The sequence below is a fragment of the Mugil cephalus genome, chromosome 20 (genome assembly GCF_022458985.1).
Source record: "Mugil cephalus isolate CIBA_MC_2020 chromosome 20, CIBA_Mcephalus_1.1, whole genome shotgun sequence".
NCBI lineage: Eukaryota > Metazoa > Chordata > Actinopteri > Mugiliformes > Mugilidae > Mugil > Mugil cephalus.
The window spans coordinates 17,760,671-17,777,232 of record NC_061789.1 but is presented as its reverse complement, the minus strand read 5'-3'; the positions used below and the strand labels follow the sequence as shown (position 1 = coordinate 17,777,232).

The window sequence follows — 16,562 nt, the reverse complement described above, 5'->3', positions numbered from 1 at the left end:
GTTTTTTCCTTTCCCTGTATGCCGTACAGAGCCTACGATAACATATTCTACTCTCTTCTATGATAGCAGTTTTATGATACAGATAACAATAGCAACTCTGTTAAATTCTCTATAGTTACTCTATGATTTCTACATATAATTGCCTTCTCTAGATTCTTTATTTTAAGAAAAGTTTCAGTACTTCAGGTCAGAGTTCCCACTCACCAATGGAAACAAACAGTGACGTTTAAAGGCTGGTTGGTTCACTGAGTAGTGCGACCGGGGGAAGGGGGGAGACGGGGGGTAATCACATCAGTATGGCGGTGGTTTTTGCCTGCCCAGAAAGGCTTGGGCGTCCTTAAACAGAAATGTACACTGGATCAAAGATGATGCAGAAGCACTAGCACTGGATGGCAGTTACAGGGCTTTCACGACAGGTGGCACTGCTGCGTCACACACACACACACACAACTACACGTATTGCACTATGAGAAATGCATAGGGTTCGCTCCATTACTGTAATTTAAGAGGGCATGAGTTGAGTGTGGAAGGAAGGAGGATGAGCGCGCTCCGTCCGAGTCCTTTTGAGTTTGTTTTGGCGCGAGGGAGGGTGAGTTTCAGCAGATATCCGGGGTGGGAAAGGGGACGGGCATGTGACGGTCGATGTTGCACTTGTGACACTTCATCCTAACAGTGTTTTTGCTCAGCGGATGTCAAACAAAGGTTCTCCGGCTCCACTAAAAAGTTAAACAGCAATGCCGTGTGGTGCTGAAGCACCCTCTCTGAAGCGCATGAGCGGCTATAAATGGAACAACATGTGGAGACTGACCGTGAGTGTCAAGCATCAAGGGCAGCACTGGGGCAACCCATTATTTCGAATGACTCTTCGCTGACAAATCGGAGTTGGCCCTTGGCTGTTGGAGTACATAATACATTGTTACAGGAGTGTACAGTATAGAATAGATAAAGCCACCGAAACACTGAAAACACATCATAAACATAAACATACTGAATGTATTGCTTTATACGTGAGACGTGTCTTGATCATGGAAAATCCATTATCAGATCATTCTCAACTGATTGTTTTTTTTTTCCAAAGCAAAATTTACACTGAAATTGACATGGGATAATAAAACATACACTTAGAGCAAAAAAAAAAAAAAAAAAAAAAAAAAGAGCTGAACATCAACACAATTTTCATTGCTTTTATAGGTAAATCAGTTTTAAGGTGCTTTTAATGTGGTTGCCATGGCACTGTGCTTTGTTCCCTCCCACGCTGTGCGGAGACACTGCAACGGGATGTCAATCAAATGCTGGCTGAGCAGCCTCCCCACACCCACTGTCATCCAAACTTTTTTTTTTTTTTTTTTTCTTTTCCCCATCAAGCAATCCCATCAAGTCTTCAAGTTATCCATTGTGTTTTCATTATGTGTGCGATCGGGAGCGTGCATTGGGAGAGCACTTTCGTTTGCTCCTCATCATCTCGTGCCGAGATAACGCCGGAGAAAATCAAGGGCAACAAAGCGAGGTGACGGTGGCGGGGTGAAGGAAAAAAAAAACAAAAACGCACAGCCGTCGTTGAGGGGAGGGAAATCGTGGTGTTTTGCAACGTAAGACATCCATAGCTGCAGAAATGATTTCACGCCGCTAGCATGGCAAGAACATAATGTTCAAGTTGCGCTGCATGAATGATGCACTGGAGCAATAATAATAATAATTATAATGATAATTAAAAAAAAATCACCTGAAGACAGATTTGCTAAGTGAAACAAAGTCAAGTTGACAAGCTGACCTTTTCTGGACCTTAATGAGTGCTTAATCCTGAGGACATAGGAAAGGAAAAGAAAAAAAAAAATCCCGAGGGCTATGACTAGGGCTGTGACTACAAAAGAAAGATAGAAGAGCTTGGGGAACATTATTTGGCAGAGGGCTGGAGGTGCAAAACGGTGCTAATGGGGTTTTACCACATAGACAAACACTATGTAGCTATAGATCCACGTATCACACACAATGAGGAGTTGTTCTTAAGAAGTTAAGAATGGGTCCATATCCAAGACGCCAAGCCACAGCACTTGGCTTCAGACGATCTTTCACATGTGTTGGTTGAAAACATTGATCGACAGGACTGTCTTGTGCAGCCATACGGGTATGGCTCTGGTTCAGCTGCGTTAATGACCTATAATGACTTTTCTTCGTACCTCCAAACCAATAAATAAAAATTCTTTTAAAAGAGCATCAAGTAAAGGGACCTTATTTTTGTGGCAACCACACTAAACATACATCTAGACTTCTACGTCTATATTTGTTCTCTAATAAATTACACATTAATATCCATAATCCAAACCATGTCGACCCATGAGATGGCTATAAAAGCGGCCTCAGAGCACCAGTCACTGTCTGGAGGCCTGTCCTGCTCCTTAGGTCATTATAAGAGGAGCAGAAAGAAGGCATGACGGGGGATCTTGGCCTTTATGATAAGCTGAACAGCTCTCAGACCTGATGGCCTGGCGAGCGTCAGGACTCTTCCCATTTTAAGTCAGGTGGGCTGCATAGTTTGCGCGTGGCCTTAGTTGTGTGGGTCACACTAAAGGAGGGCCTTGGATTTGGTAAAGGGACAGGGGTGGAGCTCACATGGGGAGGTGGGTCAGGTCTTTAGTAGGGGGAGAAGATGATGGGTGTGTGTGTGGCCCGCAGCGGCCCCGGGGCGGGCCGGAATAGTGCGGGGCCCAGGAATGGGGTCTGGATGAAGGTGGTGGTGCCCACCGGGTGGCGCAGAGCCAGCGGGTTAGTCGCCACTGTGCACAGAGTTGGCGGGGTGAGGGGGCTGGGCAGGAAGCCAGTTGTCAAACTCTTGGTCAGCTGCTTCTGCAAGGCCAGTTTGGTCTGGAGAAGACAGGAGGGGGAACAGCAAGAAGTGAGAGAAGAACACAGTGACTGCATGTTTACCAGGCAAACATGTTTCCCAAACCCATGGCCCGTTCTTGCACACAGAGCTGCGGCAGAGGAATACACGTTCATACTAAAACCAGAGAGAACCCGATTCCTGATGGTTTGTTGCACAAACTCTCATCACGCAGACACAGTTGTATGCAAAAGCTTCACTGGGCAAATTGCATCTGTTGTTTTTTTATGGCCAACCCATGCAACAAACACTTCAAATGCACGTTTTATTTGGTAACCATGGCTCGTGCAAAGGTGTGGTCACCTTACCGTCTACTCAAAACACGCTGACATTTGGCTGATTGACACAGCCTTAAGCTTGTTTCCAAACCAACCCTGGCTTATCCAGAGGATGCTTCGTTTCAGACAGTGACATTTGCATTGAGGTTGCAGGCGGGGGCTTTAGCTTTGCTTGTCTGCCAAGTAGACAAGAAGATTCCTCTAATAGTTCCCCTTATCTTTCTGCTCTTCTCTCAACATCCACCCCTCCCTCCCAGCTGACATTTCAGACTACGAACGCGGTGTAAGCTGGCTTGTTTTTTTGTAACCGTTTTCTCCTTTCATTTTAAATCCTCAAACTTTTGCATTTGCCACAAAACACGTTCAGATTTGTAGTCGGAAGCTGTTGCACTGAAAAGTAACAGCGCATTAACATTTGAACAAATGCTCATTTCGATGTCTGTTTGCTTTTTGGGTTGCATTCACTATTTATTTATTTTTTTCACTCAAATCTACAAAATATGAATTTGCCCAAGCTTGCGTACAACTGACATTTTCATCAAGACAAAGGTTAAGTTGCAGGGTATACAACTACGAAGCTCCAGTTTTAAAAGGATAGATCAGACTTTTGTAAACCGTAGATGGAATATTGTACTCACTGGTCCTAGTTTGGATTACATGAGTTTAGATGTGATATCGTTTATGCATTTTAAAACATGATGCAGTATCTATCCTTTCCGCACTGCTGTTTTTGTTTTTGTTTTCTTTTTTTTTTGTTTCACATAAGACCAGGTGGCAGGATCTAAATAAATCACACACAGCACATTTGCTAATGCTACATTCAATTAAACGATGAGCCCATGAAAGCCATTTAAGCACTACATATGAAGGCCGAGAGAGCTCAGCGTAACCGCAGCTTAAGAGAAACAACGCGCGAACAGACAAAACACAAACAAGTTAAGACGTCGTCATCGGCTTGAGAAGGAGTGCGCTGTAATAAATACTCACAACACGAGCATATACAGAAACACTGAGACGTCCAAAGCTTTGTGACTTTTGTTGATTTATTTTAGTCTAACATCCATGACGTCCAAATAACCTCCTCAAATGCACAATTCATTTGCAGATCAGAGATGTTTAACCTCCTGAGACCCCGCGTCCTCACATGGGGACATTAAGTTTTTGGTTTTATCACAACTTATTCTGCTTCATTTAAACCTGTTGCCCTCATTAGTGGACCCTTTAGTCTGCCATCTAGTGGTAGAAAAGGGTCACTAGTCGGTGCCACCATAGGTAGAAAGCATCATTGAATTTTACAGCTTACTTATTTAACTTATTTATTTATTCTCATTAATGTTTCTAATTTGATATGAAAATTTAACAAATTTTATCAATAGCAATGAGCCACAACATTGCTAATTAGCAAGTGAGGATGTTAGGACTTCATTGTTCTGTCTTTGCTGAGCCATGTACAGGTATTAAAATAAACAGTTTCATATTTTGTTACACATTGATAACTTCTTCATAATATCAATAATGAAATAATCCCATCATCCACATATGAGGACATTGTTTTTTTCCAAAAACTACTATTTCCTGTTCAAAGATGATGCTTAGTTTTTATACATCTTAGATCCTACTGATCCCAAATTAAGATATTAAAACACAGACCAAACTGAAGCTTGGGTCTCAGGAGGTTAAACATTTATTCCGAGCCCTTTCATCCCTTCTTGGAATCCTACATACAGTGTATTTCTACATAAACTGTGACTATTCCGTGGCTTTGTGAGCATTTACAGTATTTTATTTTGTTGTCAAACCGATGAAGACGTTTTCTTAATTTGCATGTGTTGTATCTATTGGCCATTTGCCAATAAAGCCCCATGAGTGACAATATGAAAATGAGTAAGATGCACGTTATGACAAAAACAAACAAAAAAAATGTTAACAAATCTGAACAATCCCTTTAAAGTAAACATCTTTTTTTTTTTCTTTTTAATTGCTATATGCCCAGTCCCCTGCCCGTGGCCAGGCCTAAAGTTCAGCCAGATGAAGCTCTCGCCCACCAATCCAACCACATTCCCCGCCTCTCCTGCCACTGACCTGCGAGGAGAGGGAGGTGAGGTTGTACTGGCTGAACGCTTTCTTCATGGCAGACACAGCCACGCCTGCATAGCCACTCCATCTCACGTTCTGTAGGACGGAGGAGGAGGAAGAGGAGGAAGAGGAGGAGGAGGAGGAGGAGGAGGAGAGATGGGGAGGAGGTGTGTAAATGACAGGAGCAGAGAAGTGATTCATCCGGAGTGCTGATTCAGGCTGCTGTTGTCAGAGCTGGTCAGTGAGGAGAGCGGGACTATTTTAGACCTGTCTCAGGGGTAGGGGACTCAATGAGTACAAAAGTGTGCTTAACCTCTGTGACAGCGCAGGCACACAAGCCTCCTAAGTGCAACGTAATGTGAGCTGTGTGTATGTGTGTGTGTGTGTGTGTGTGTGTGTGTGTGTGTGTGTCGGGGCCTGGGTCAAACGAGTTAACTGCAACAGAGATAAATTAAAGCGGCCGTTTAAAAGGCCGTTACAAGCTACACTGAATTTATTCCAGCTTGTGCAAATGTGTACAGCACGTTTAAGCATATCTGCTGTAAGAAAAAGGCAATTACGGCTTGTTTGTCTTCCCCGAGCGCGTGTGTGCATGCGTGCATATTTGCGTGACATTGTTTTGTTTGTCCGCCTCTTTGTTGCTCAGACTTACCGCTAAGCTGGAGCTCGGCTGGCTCTTGCTGTGGGGGGTGAATTTGGGTTTGGGTGGTTTTCCGGCCAGCCTATCCTTGTGCCTTCTGCTGTTCATGTGCTACGGAGACCAGGAGAAATGCCATTAGCAAGCTAATAAGCATCTGTTGTGCCGCGGTGGAACAACTTTGAAAGTTATCTGCTGAATTAATAATGGTTACACACTGAATATGACGGAGGTGCACGGGAATTACATCACATTACTTTCTACCGCTGCCGCACTCCTTGTCTGGCTGCGGTACTTAGCAGCTCACGTCCTCCCAGGATAGTGGATGTGTATGTAATACCGCTGGAATGCATTTAAAGCTAAAGGCAGCCCGAATGTGCACGGCTCTCGCGCGCCAGCGCATCCCGTGTCTTTTCCACATTCCACTCCAGCACAGACGACTCCACGACACAGATGTGGTACTTGATGACCCTAGCATGCAGAGAAATGACCTTCCCAACCTGGTTCAGCGTCGATACAGCCGGCGCAAACACGGGAGGCATTACAAGCGTTCGGTAATGAGTAGTAAATTTACCGCCATTCTGGCAGGAGCTCGTTAAAGCATGAGATGATATCTGCTGAAAAACAGCGGCTTGAATGTACTCCGGGCTCACTCCCCGACTTGAATGGCTTCATTCACGCGGCTGTAAATGAAACTGCTGCTCTGATGTGAGCTCACACTAAAATTGTCTTGTAGACCGAGTAAGGGTTTTAAGATCCCATCGCCCATATTGGTCTCTGTGATACGCCTCCTTTTTTGTTTTGTGATTTTAACCGCACGGGTCAGTGCGGTCCAAGTTGCAGCACACAAGGTAATCTCTAACTACGCGAAGGCAGCTCTGTTTTCTGATTAATTCTAAGGTCATATCGTCTGTCTGCGGAGGCGAGGTAATTATATGCAACAATTTTCTCCACTCCTTGTCATGATTTGGCTAGAGTGCTTTTCCCCGCGGAGTCAACAGCACTTCTGTGCCCTTTTGAACAAAATCCTATCGTGTTAGCGGCGCTCTCACTTCGTATGCCTTGACAAATCTGCAGGACTTCCCCGAGTCCCCGTTTTCTCTCCCCATCTTTCATTTCATATTTCAACTTGAAGGATGGAAAGGTCCCCGAGTGTTCGCTCTCGTGTCCTCTAAAGTCCTACTTTACGGCAGAAAACCTGTCGGATCTTTAGTGCACCACATGGTCCAACAAGGGTAATAACATTAGCCTGATAGCATAATTACCTAAATAATTTTTTGACTTAGTGTTACAATATCAATAAAAACATCAATGTGCCACCATGTCTTTTTTCATAATAATTTGTGTAGCCACTCACTCAAATTTAATAAGAATTTTTGATGAAGATTTTTTCCCATCTCTTATGCAAAGTGGACAGTTTTGACACAATTCCCAGTCTAAAGAATAGGCTACACAGTCATTCAGTCATACTGTATATGCAATATTTCTTTCACCTGGCTCAGTTGGGTCTCAGAGTTCACAAAGATCTCACACACTTCACACTGGAAGTTCTTGCTGGGCACCCCGACGCTGCCTTTGCTTCCCAACCGCTTGCTCTTGCAGGTGGCGCGAGCCGCCACCACTTTACCCCTACGCCGCGGCAGAACACTGTGACCCTCCAGCATCAGTTTGTGCTTTGTACCTGGTGGAGACAGCAGGGAGTTTACAGGCTTGTAATATCATGCAAAATGAATGTTACAGGCCCTTCTCCGATCGCGCCGAACCAAAAATAACCTTAAGAGGAACGTGTAAGCTTTTAGAGGGTCACATGACGTTCTCACCGCTGTTATGTGCTTCCAGTTGCGAGGCGGAGTTGACTGTGACTTTACAAACAGGACAGTGGAGGTGAGCTTTGCTCTTCTTGGGGTCTTTGTCGTCATCCGGGTGCGGCTCCCCGTTCGTGCTGGACGTGTCCGCGCGGCTGCCCGACTCATTGGTTGGATCCTCGGCCTCCGCGGCCTCTGCAGCCTCCGGGGCCTCGGGGGCACTGGTGTCCGATGCCGTCTCAGAAACATGTGAGGAAGGCGAGATCTGCGGAGGGGAGAGGGTGACCAGCTCCACGGAGGAAACCTCAGATACCGGCGTCAGCATAACTGAGCTCCTGGGACTCTCTGCGAGCTTTACCTCCAGGTTGGCTGGTTCTAAATCAGACTGAAGACCTGCATAAAAATAAGAGAAACAAATATATATATATAAGATATTTATCAGCAAACTGTGATTTATTTAACACCGGAATTTACAGATAGCACTGCAAAGTAATTACTCTCTGCCTCTGTTCAGTAGAGAGGCTGGTTTGGTACAAATTAGCTTGATGTTCGACCAGAAGGAGAAATGCAAATTACAGTAGTTTCTTTAAATGTTGCACATTCTTGGCTGGCTTGATAAAACTAACCATGGGTATGGCAACATTTAGGAATCAGACAATTTTATTCCAAGTGTGTGCACAAGGCCGCTTCAAAGACATTTCTGGAGAAATGTTTCGGGGGTACACTGAAGAAATGTAGATATCACTCCAGGATTGAAAACGTATCCGACAAATATTAAAAGCTGAGTTTTTACTACTAACTACTAACGGCTTGGACAATTGTAATGTAACAAGGTATACTAATTTATAACTAATTATTTCATGATTTTAATTCACCAGTACATATATATTTTGTTCCAGTGAAACGATCCATATTTGGAATATCCGTAAAGCTCATCCAAAATGGTGCCTGCGTTGCTCCGCCCACTTTGGACTTCATTTTGACCCCAGAGTTCTTTGAGTTCAATAAATGTTTATGGTTTTGGTTAAAGACTTGGAACATCTGTCACCATTGTCTCATTTTTATCACGTAAATGGAGGGAGAAAAAGCAGTATCGGCTCCAAATATCGGCTCAGAAAAATCAGCCAATGCTGGTTAAGGTTTTTTTAGTGACAGGAAATAGAAACCCAATAGGGTACGGTCCCTAAGAACAAATAAAAATAAAATCTCCTTGCACGCTTAAACAGCAACACCCTTCAAACTGACTTAAACAATCGGCCATCAATATAAGGCAGATGGCAAGTGCTAGATTTCTGATAAAACTTGAGCCTTTGTTTTCGGCCGTGTTCGACTAGACGCGAGTTTGTTTAGGGAAGTAAATGCCATCAGCCTCCTCCCTTTCTCCTTCTCCCTCGTCCTCCTGTCTCTCACTATTCAAATATCAAGTGGACCTGGAGCCTCAGTCAATATAAACAAACCCATCGACTGCCGGACCCAGCCGATAAGTCACTCGAGCTCCATTACACATCTCCCCTTCACCCCGCTGCCCTCCCGAGGGAGTCGCACACTTCACCCCAGAGCACTGCGCGCTACGCTCACTGAATATCTCCATTTCATTTAGCCTTCTCCCCTCCGCCCCACACACACAGACACACACACACCACCTCAGAGCAACTGTGCTCCATTGATTTTCCCCTTTTACTTTTCCCTTTTTAGAGTAAATTCATCATTGGAGATAAGGGCCTTCCTCTCTCATTCCGGCTAAAGTAGAAGGAAGTATACAGGAGCAAGATTAGACGGTCCCCTCGCTGTAATGAGAGTGACCCTTGAGGGATTTGAGCTCCTCTCTGGTGGTGGTGGTGGTGGGGGGAGCAGGGCCAGGTATGATCCTGAGCGTATGTGAAAGACAGAGCCACCTGAGAAGTCTCGGGAGGGGAGTGATACTGATCAATGGATTTAGGAGGAAGCTCACAGAGAAGACACGGAGGTTGGTGGGAATCAAAGCTTTCCTAAATCCAAGGATTTAGATAACCGTTCAGCAGGGAATCATTTCAAAAGTCCCTGCTGAGTCTCAGGTATTCTCATTTTAAAAGAAACATTACATTAAAAAGAAACTGCCACATTAACTTTAAAGGAGTACCGAAATGATTATTCAGTTAATTAAGTAGTTAATCAACAGTCGAATCAGGGCCCAACCAACTGATTTAGATTAGAAATCAAGCATTTTTTTTTTCTCTTTGGGGTTTGGATTGTTGTTTCACACCCGCCATGACTTTCCCACTCATTTCTAAAATATGCCTCCTGTCTCTCATACACCCCCGCATTAATTATACGCCACCGAAATGGGCAAAACTGTCATAGCAGACGCTTCCATGTCGGCTTCCCACAGCAGCAAACAATCCAGATCAATGTTGTGCGGGCAGTCATCAGCTTTATTTAATCTGAAAAGAATTGAATCTGTGCTTCTAAGGGAGCGACAGGCTTTTAGAGTGTAAACACATCTTAAGGGGGCTCTATTCTGCAAATCGATCGGTTCGGCATATTAACCACAGCCAAATGGCAAAATAAGAACATGGATATTGGACTCAACGTGTACACTTGATTTAGCAGGCATCGAGATCCAAGGGAGTCTCACAACATAAACAACTTCCCTGGGGGAAAATCCCTGCTTTAAATCATCATTACTGTGGTGACAGGCAGAGTCCCCGCAAAGATATCTTCAACGGCGGAGTCAATCAAAGCCGAGGGTGATTGATGCTTGTCATGATTGATGCCGGCTCTCTGTCTCTTGGCGCCAGCCCGGCGCTCACTCACTTGCCCGCTCATTGTCCTTTGTTAGTCTGCGACATGGTTTATAAGCATTGATTAGTCTCTTTGTACCACTGGAAATGTCCTCTATGCTCTTCCCTGTCTCTTTTCTCTATAGGGACGAACCACCTTGATGCCATACGTGACAGAACGTCCATAAAAGGAAGGATATGTTGGAAAGTTTTTCTTTAAAGTGTACCATTTTCCTTCTAAATTGCTTGTGTAATCTCATCCTGCTGTTAACAGAATAATAGCATTGTTTCTGTGCCTTCCAAACAACTAGTTAATCAGTTAAAGAAGAGGAAAAAAAATACTTGATTAGGAGTTGGTTAATGTTGTTAAAAGAAACAACCATTCAACCACTCTACCTCCCTCTTGTGATGTCACACCCCTTCCTCTGTTTTCCCCTGATGGACAAAAGGCATAATTCCTAATGTTGCTGGACACTTGACATAAACAAATGGTGTTTTGGGGGAAGTTGGAAATGATTGATACTCTTGTTTCACTAGGGCATAGGTCTATAATAGGGGGTCCATGACCACTCGGGGGTCTGCAGAGGCACTGCGGAGGGGTCGCAAAATCTTTGGTTGATTAGACTTTTTTTTTTGTGTGTATATATATATATATATGTGTGTGTGTATATATATATATATGTGTGTGTGTATATATATATATATTTCCCCCCACAAATTTAAATTTCTTTGAATACACGTTAACGAATCCAACGGATTTTAGTAAACGGATAGTTTTAGATTAAATGCAAAATGATAATAGTACTGTATATTTATAAATAACACTGGGTCAAATTTAATATAGAACACATATACTAGGTAGGGGGTCCCTACTTAATCTCTCCATCTGTTTGGAGGACGTTGGCCTGAAAAACATTGACGACTCCTGTATTAGGGACTCTCTTGTGCAGACACGTTAAGAATCAGCCTTTTTTTTGTCTCACCTGGCATATTTCTGTTAAATTCACGTTCTTACATTCACTCTTGATTGTGCTGTGACAAGGCCTTGCTTATAACTGCCTGTTCATTTCACAGTGGCAACGGCCCAAAGATACTTGGAAAACCGTTAGTGCGTCACAGCGCACTTTGAACTCCATCCAGCCCCGCACATTATTAGATAGTGCATGAACAGTAGCTGCCTCCAGCGTCTCAATAGGCATTAGCAGGTATTCCAGTGGAGCTGAAGATCTTGACCTCGTGGATCCAGAGGAAGGCTGTTTATTCTGAGTTAGAGGAACAGGCGACAGGTGGGTTATTGGTTCCTGATGGCAGACAATGTGTGCAATACTCTCCGACAGCTCCCCACCAGCGTTTAGTGTCATGGCAGACATAACTAATTTCATAGAGTGTTAATTTGGAGCACTATTCCATTACAGTTTGGTATTGTGGTGCGTGCCAGCACTGGCGCGCACTGCCGCATTTCAATTTCACATTAGGCCAATCGCACAATTGGGCTTATTAAAGAGTGTTCCTCCTCACAAAATTGCCTCGGAGCTGTAAAATTGTTCACAGCACAAAAACTAGCTATGACTTATCTGCTTTCTCTCCCTCTCTCCCTCAGCCTCCTTCATTCACTTCATCTTATCTTTCATTTTCCACTCATCGTCTCGTTTCGTCTCCGCCGCCGCTTCTTTCCTCTTTCAGAGCTCTCCTTTGCAACAGCAGAATATTAAAATGAGATTTGATGAGAAGCGTTATCAGGCTCCCAGTCCTTTGTCCACTTTCTCCTTTCTGAAGGAGACTGTTAGGGCTCAAGGCAGAAAAAAAAAAGCGAATATATGTGTATTATGCCTATGTGCACACCGCTATGTCTGTCTGGGGGGAAAAAAGTATAAAGTTTCCTCCTCTTCTCCTTGTACCTTCATATCTCTGATATTCCGTCGAGCATCCAAGTGAATTTTTGAAATTCGCCTCAGATAGGGATCTCCTTCGGGGCAGGGAAGTTGAGAAGTGGTAGAGAAAAAGGGGAGAAACTGCACGGCCCCTTTCCATTTCCGCCACCTTGGACGGATAAGCTAAAAGTGTGGACCCAGAGAAGAGCAACATGAGATGGTAATGGGCTCTTTCTGCAGTCAAAATGCCACCGGTGCGATTCACGCTCTCTGAGCCAAAGGTGCGGCTGCGTGCTGTGGAAAAGTCAACATTCAATTTCTGCTGAAAGAAAACCGGCGCACTCCTTTCCTTTTATCAGGAGTTAAGATGTCTATATTTACACCACCGATGTGAAATTATTTGAACTTTTTTTTTTTCTTTTTAAAGGAAGACCAGTGCCTTTGATTTCTTTCAACTTTATTTTCTATTTGACGGCGATTTAATGAAAGCTCTCACCACTATTTTTCTCCTTTTCAGCCGTGTTCAACCGTTCTTTTTGTGCTGCACAAATACACCAATTCTGCCTCCGCAACTACCCGCCCCATCTAACCGAGATAGATAGGAGAGAGCGGGCAGGGAGAGAAGGGGAGTCGAATTGTGGAAATTAAGAGCCAAAGGGGGTAAAAACCATCCCAGTTAGACTCCAATCGATCTCAGCCTGCCCCCTTTATTCACACAATATCTTTTGCTCCCAGACTTCCCACAATCCCACAGCTCTGGAGACTTCCATCCATCACAAGGCAAAGGGACAGCGGGCCAGGTCAGAGAAGTTCTGGGGAGCGGGGAGGGGGCAATGTGAGCTGAGATTGCAGGGCTTTGAATGCACAGGAACACAGAGGGGACAGGGGGCCGAAAGGAGTGAGGGATAAGGTGTACAGAAGATGTAATCTCAAAGTGCAACACAATGGAGTAGAAGGACAGAGATAAGGGCAACGGAGACATGGAGGAGGGTGAAGCTGTCAAATACGTGAGGACTGGCTGATGCGGTTTTGGAAAGATGCAATGGAGCAGAAGGGGGGATTTGAAGGAAGTGCAACAGAGTGATCACCAAGGAGGTGGAGACGGATCGGATCGTCGCTATACCTACTTGTTCCCTCCACTAAGCTTGTGTCCATGAGCGCAGGAAGAGTCGCCTCAGACGCGGACGTCCTGCCTCTGTCTCGCTCCCGGTCCCTGTCTCTGTCCCTCTCCCTCCCCGCGGATGAGGCGTCCCCGGCTCGCCGCTGCCTGTTCTTCTGGGCCTCCATGGCTTTGAGTTTCCTGGCGTGCTTGTGGCCTTTATAGTGGGCCTCTGCTTGGTTCTGTGGGAGAAACATTTTAAAAATGCATGCTTGAATATTCACTGTCTCGCAGGCACACACAAGCTGCAAGGAGGAGAGTCTGCATCCACCTGATAACGGCGCTGGCACATTGGGAGGCCAGAGGTATAATTGCACGTGTAATATGCAACGAGAGAGAGGATTCCATCTCGACAACTACCCTATTAATGGGCACTGTGACAGCCACCCTCACGTGCGGCGGTACATATTAATCTCACACACATCTGAGCGCTCGCAAGCGCACAAACTCGCGAGCCACAAATCAGACGCGAACACACATTCTGACTGACTGCACTGCAGCAATAAACACGGAACATTTTCCCTTCGGCTGGGTCACGGTTTACCTTTCGCATTCCCGTCACTCGCGCGGCCCCGCTCAATTCAAGAACAAAGCCTGTGTTGTCAGAACACAGTGGATACATAGGAATAGCAGAGAAATCAATCCAGAGATCACTCATTAAAACTGCAACAGCCTGCGGGGATCGACTCTCATCAGCTCCTGGTCTGGACGCAACATAGACAAGAGCCCAGACATGATGGGGGGGGGGGAATGCAAAATAATTGACTGAATAGAAAAGACACAACCCTTATTAAATGATCTGAAATTGTAGGATAAGAAAAAAAAACATACCCTCAGTGTTAAAGAGGCAGCTGGATTAAGGATGGAGGATAAGCTTTAAAATTGTTGTGTTTCTTTTTGTATTGTTTAACATGCAAAGCAAGGTACGAGCCGTTCTTTAAAGACGGCGAGCCCTCTTCCAAATCTGTCTTCCTTGAGTAAAACATGCAAATCTTCCGGCGCTGAACGACTTGAGCGAAGAGATTGGACATTTCTTTCAAGGACTCCTAAGTGCGGAATAAATCCACGCGGAAACGAGATTTGAGGAACTCATGCTCATTGAAAGCAAAACACAGTTTTCTCCGATAAACTGAGAATGTAAAACGCATTAAGTCTGATAAACAATAAAAGCAAACTGTGTATGTGGCGCGAGGATTGGAGGCAAACACACATGACAGGCTGGATGGTTTAATGTAAATACCAGTGGTCTGCACTTAGCAGGGCTAATGGTGTGATATAGCGGAGGGCACTGAATGATGTGGCTGGAAAGGCACCTGCAAAAACAGATCTAATACATCCGGGCACCGCATGACTGATCTGCCATGAAAAGGCTTCAGTGAGTAGCCCCACGTTATGAATACAGCCTCAAACCTCTCCACCAGGCTCTTTGTCCAGTTCTCAGTGTCAGTAGAAGCTGAGGGATGAGGTGCGAAATGGTTTTCACCTTACACCAATTAAGAAATCCCTGGAATGAAAGCAAACGCCTGAATATACCCAATGCAGAGATACTGTACATGCTGTACGTTAAAAGGGTTGCGAGACGTGACCCCTCCCACAGCTTGGGAACGAATCCTCCCCTCTCAGTAACGATGTCTTTGTAGAAATGAAATGGCACAGAAATTAAGTTGTCCTGCCAGTGAGTTTGTTTAATTCAACAATCGCTGAAGCTGCCTCGTTTGATTGAGAAGGGCAGAAAATAATATAGTTCAGTTCCCCCTCAAGTCACGAGCTATATTGGGTGGATTTGTTTTTTTTTTTCAATAACAATTGGCAGTCACAGTTGTCTGTTTTGCTGCACTGCGCTATAAATACATGCGGCCCAATTATGTAGTAGAACGACGACGTGCCATAGAGTGAACAAGAAGGACGTTCTCATTATAAATGTCTAATCAAGACCAAAGCCAAAAATGGACAATGATTTACACAGTTTTAAACAGTTATTTAAAATGAGTAAATTACAAGCACGTGTCCATGCACCAATCACACATAACATTATGACCACCTTCCTAATATTGTGTAGCTCTTCCTTGTGCCTAAAAAACAGTTGTGACTCATCAGAGAATGGACATGAACCTCCTGAGGGTGTCATGTGCTGTCTGTAAAAACAGTGCTCAACAATTTGTGCTGTTCTTCATGTTTTTGAGTTGTTCCTGAACTGTTGTAGTGTGCACGTCTGTGTCAGGCTGCATCCTCCTGGGGATGGCTGCTGCCATCAAGGAGTGTCATTGCTCTGGGGTGGGGGTGTCTGGTCTGATCTAGATGGGATGGTCAACATTATTTACTTCTCCTGTCAGTGGTTTTAATGTTGTGGCTGATGGGTGTATATTTTAATATCTAATAATACCCAGTCAATCATTTCATTTGCTGATAAGTATATTTTAGAATCATATCATTAAAGGCAATGCATATTCATACTAAACAATACAATTAGACATTTAGAGAAATTGACTTTATCTATATTTAGATGACAAGATTGACTCTACTCCCATAGTTTGTACAAATGCTTTGCACAAATACATCAAACATCCACAAGATGTCGTTTCAGGAAATGTTGTGTGTTTTTATACGTTTAAAAAAACAAAACAAAACAAAAAAAAATGGGCCGTCCACTATACATCCTTCCACAAAGACTGACACAGTGACAATATCAAACATGTCTGACCATGAATCTTTGTCAAATTGCTCAAGCATTTAGCCAGCTACCTACCAGAACACTTGGCCTGTGGTCAGCTTCATCTCAGGGGGAATTTGGGATTAACAGTCAATTGAGAAACAGAGAGCGAAGCTTTTTGTTCTTCACACGGACAATTGAACCTGAATTCTATGCAGAGACCTGCCCTGGTTGTGATCGTACATTTTGTTAACCCATCCATCCACCCCAACCTCTGCAGACTTCGTTGCTCTACTGTAATAGCAGCTGACTTCCTCCTTTGCTCCAGGCAGAGTCAAAGTTCCTGCAGAGGAACTAATTATGCTAACGTACGAAGCAGTTAACTAGAGTTAACTGCTTCATACTGCTTTTACCTAACACGGATGTGTCGTGTTAGGTAATACTGC

General features: G+C 44.3%; 1 protein-coding gene across 4 annotated transcripts in view; it reads right to left on the bottom strand.

The window, feature by feature from the left end:
* Positions 1 to 1,396: 1,396 nt before the first annotated feature.
* Positions 1,397 to 16,562, bottom strand: part of znf385c (zinc finger protein 385C) — a 120,022-nt gene continuing 104,856 nt past the window's right edge. For 3 of the 4 annotated variants that reach the window (XM_047570854.1, XM_047570853.1, XM_047570856.1), the window contains 6 exons: positions 13,435 to 13,648; positions 7,693 to 8,070; positions 7,366 to 7,553; positions 5,888 to 5,986; positions 5,242 to 5,331; positions 1,397 to 2,862 (listed from right to left, as the gene is read on the bottom strand). In XM_047570854.1, coding sequence (XP_047426810.1) covers positions 2,632 to 2,862; positions 5,242 to 5,331; positions 5,888 to 5,986; positions 7,366 to 7,553; positions 7,693 to 8,070; positions 13,435 to 13,648 — 1,200 coding nt within the window. In that variant the 3' untranslated portion in view covers positions 1,397 to 2,631. The remainder of the gene's footprint in view (positions 2,863 to 5,241; positions 5,332 to 5,887; positions 5,987 to 7,365; positions 7,554 to 7,692; positions 8,071 to 13,434; positions 13,649 to 16,562) is intronic. The other variant, XM_047570855.1, reaches the window with a different exon arrangement.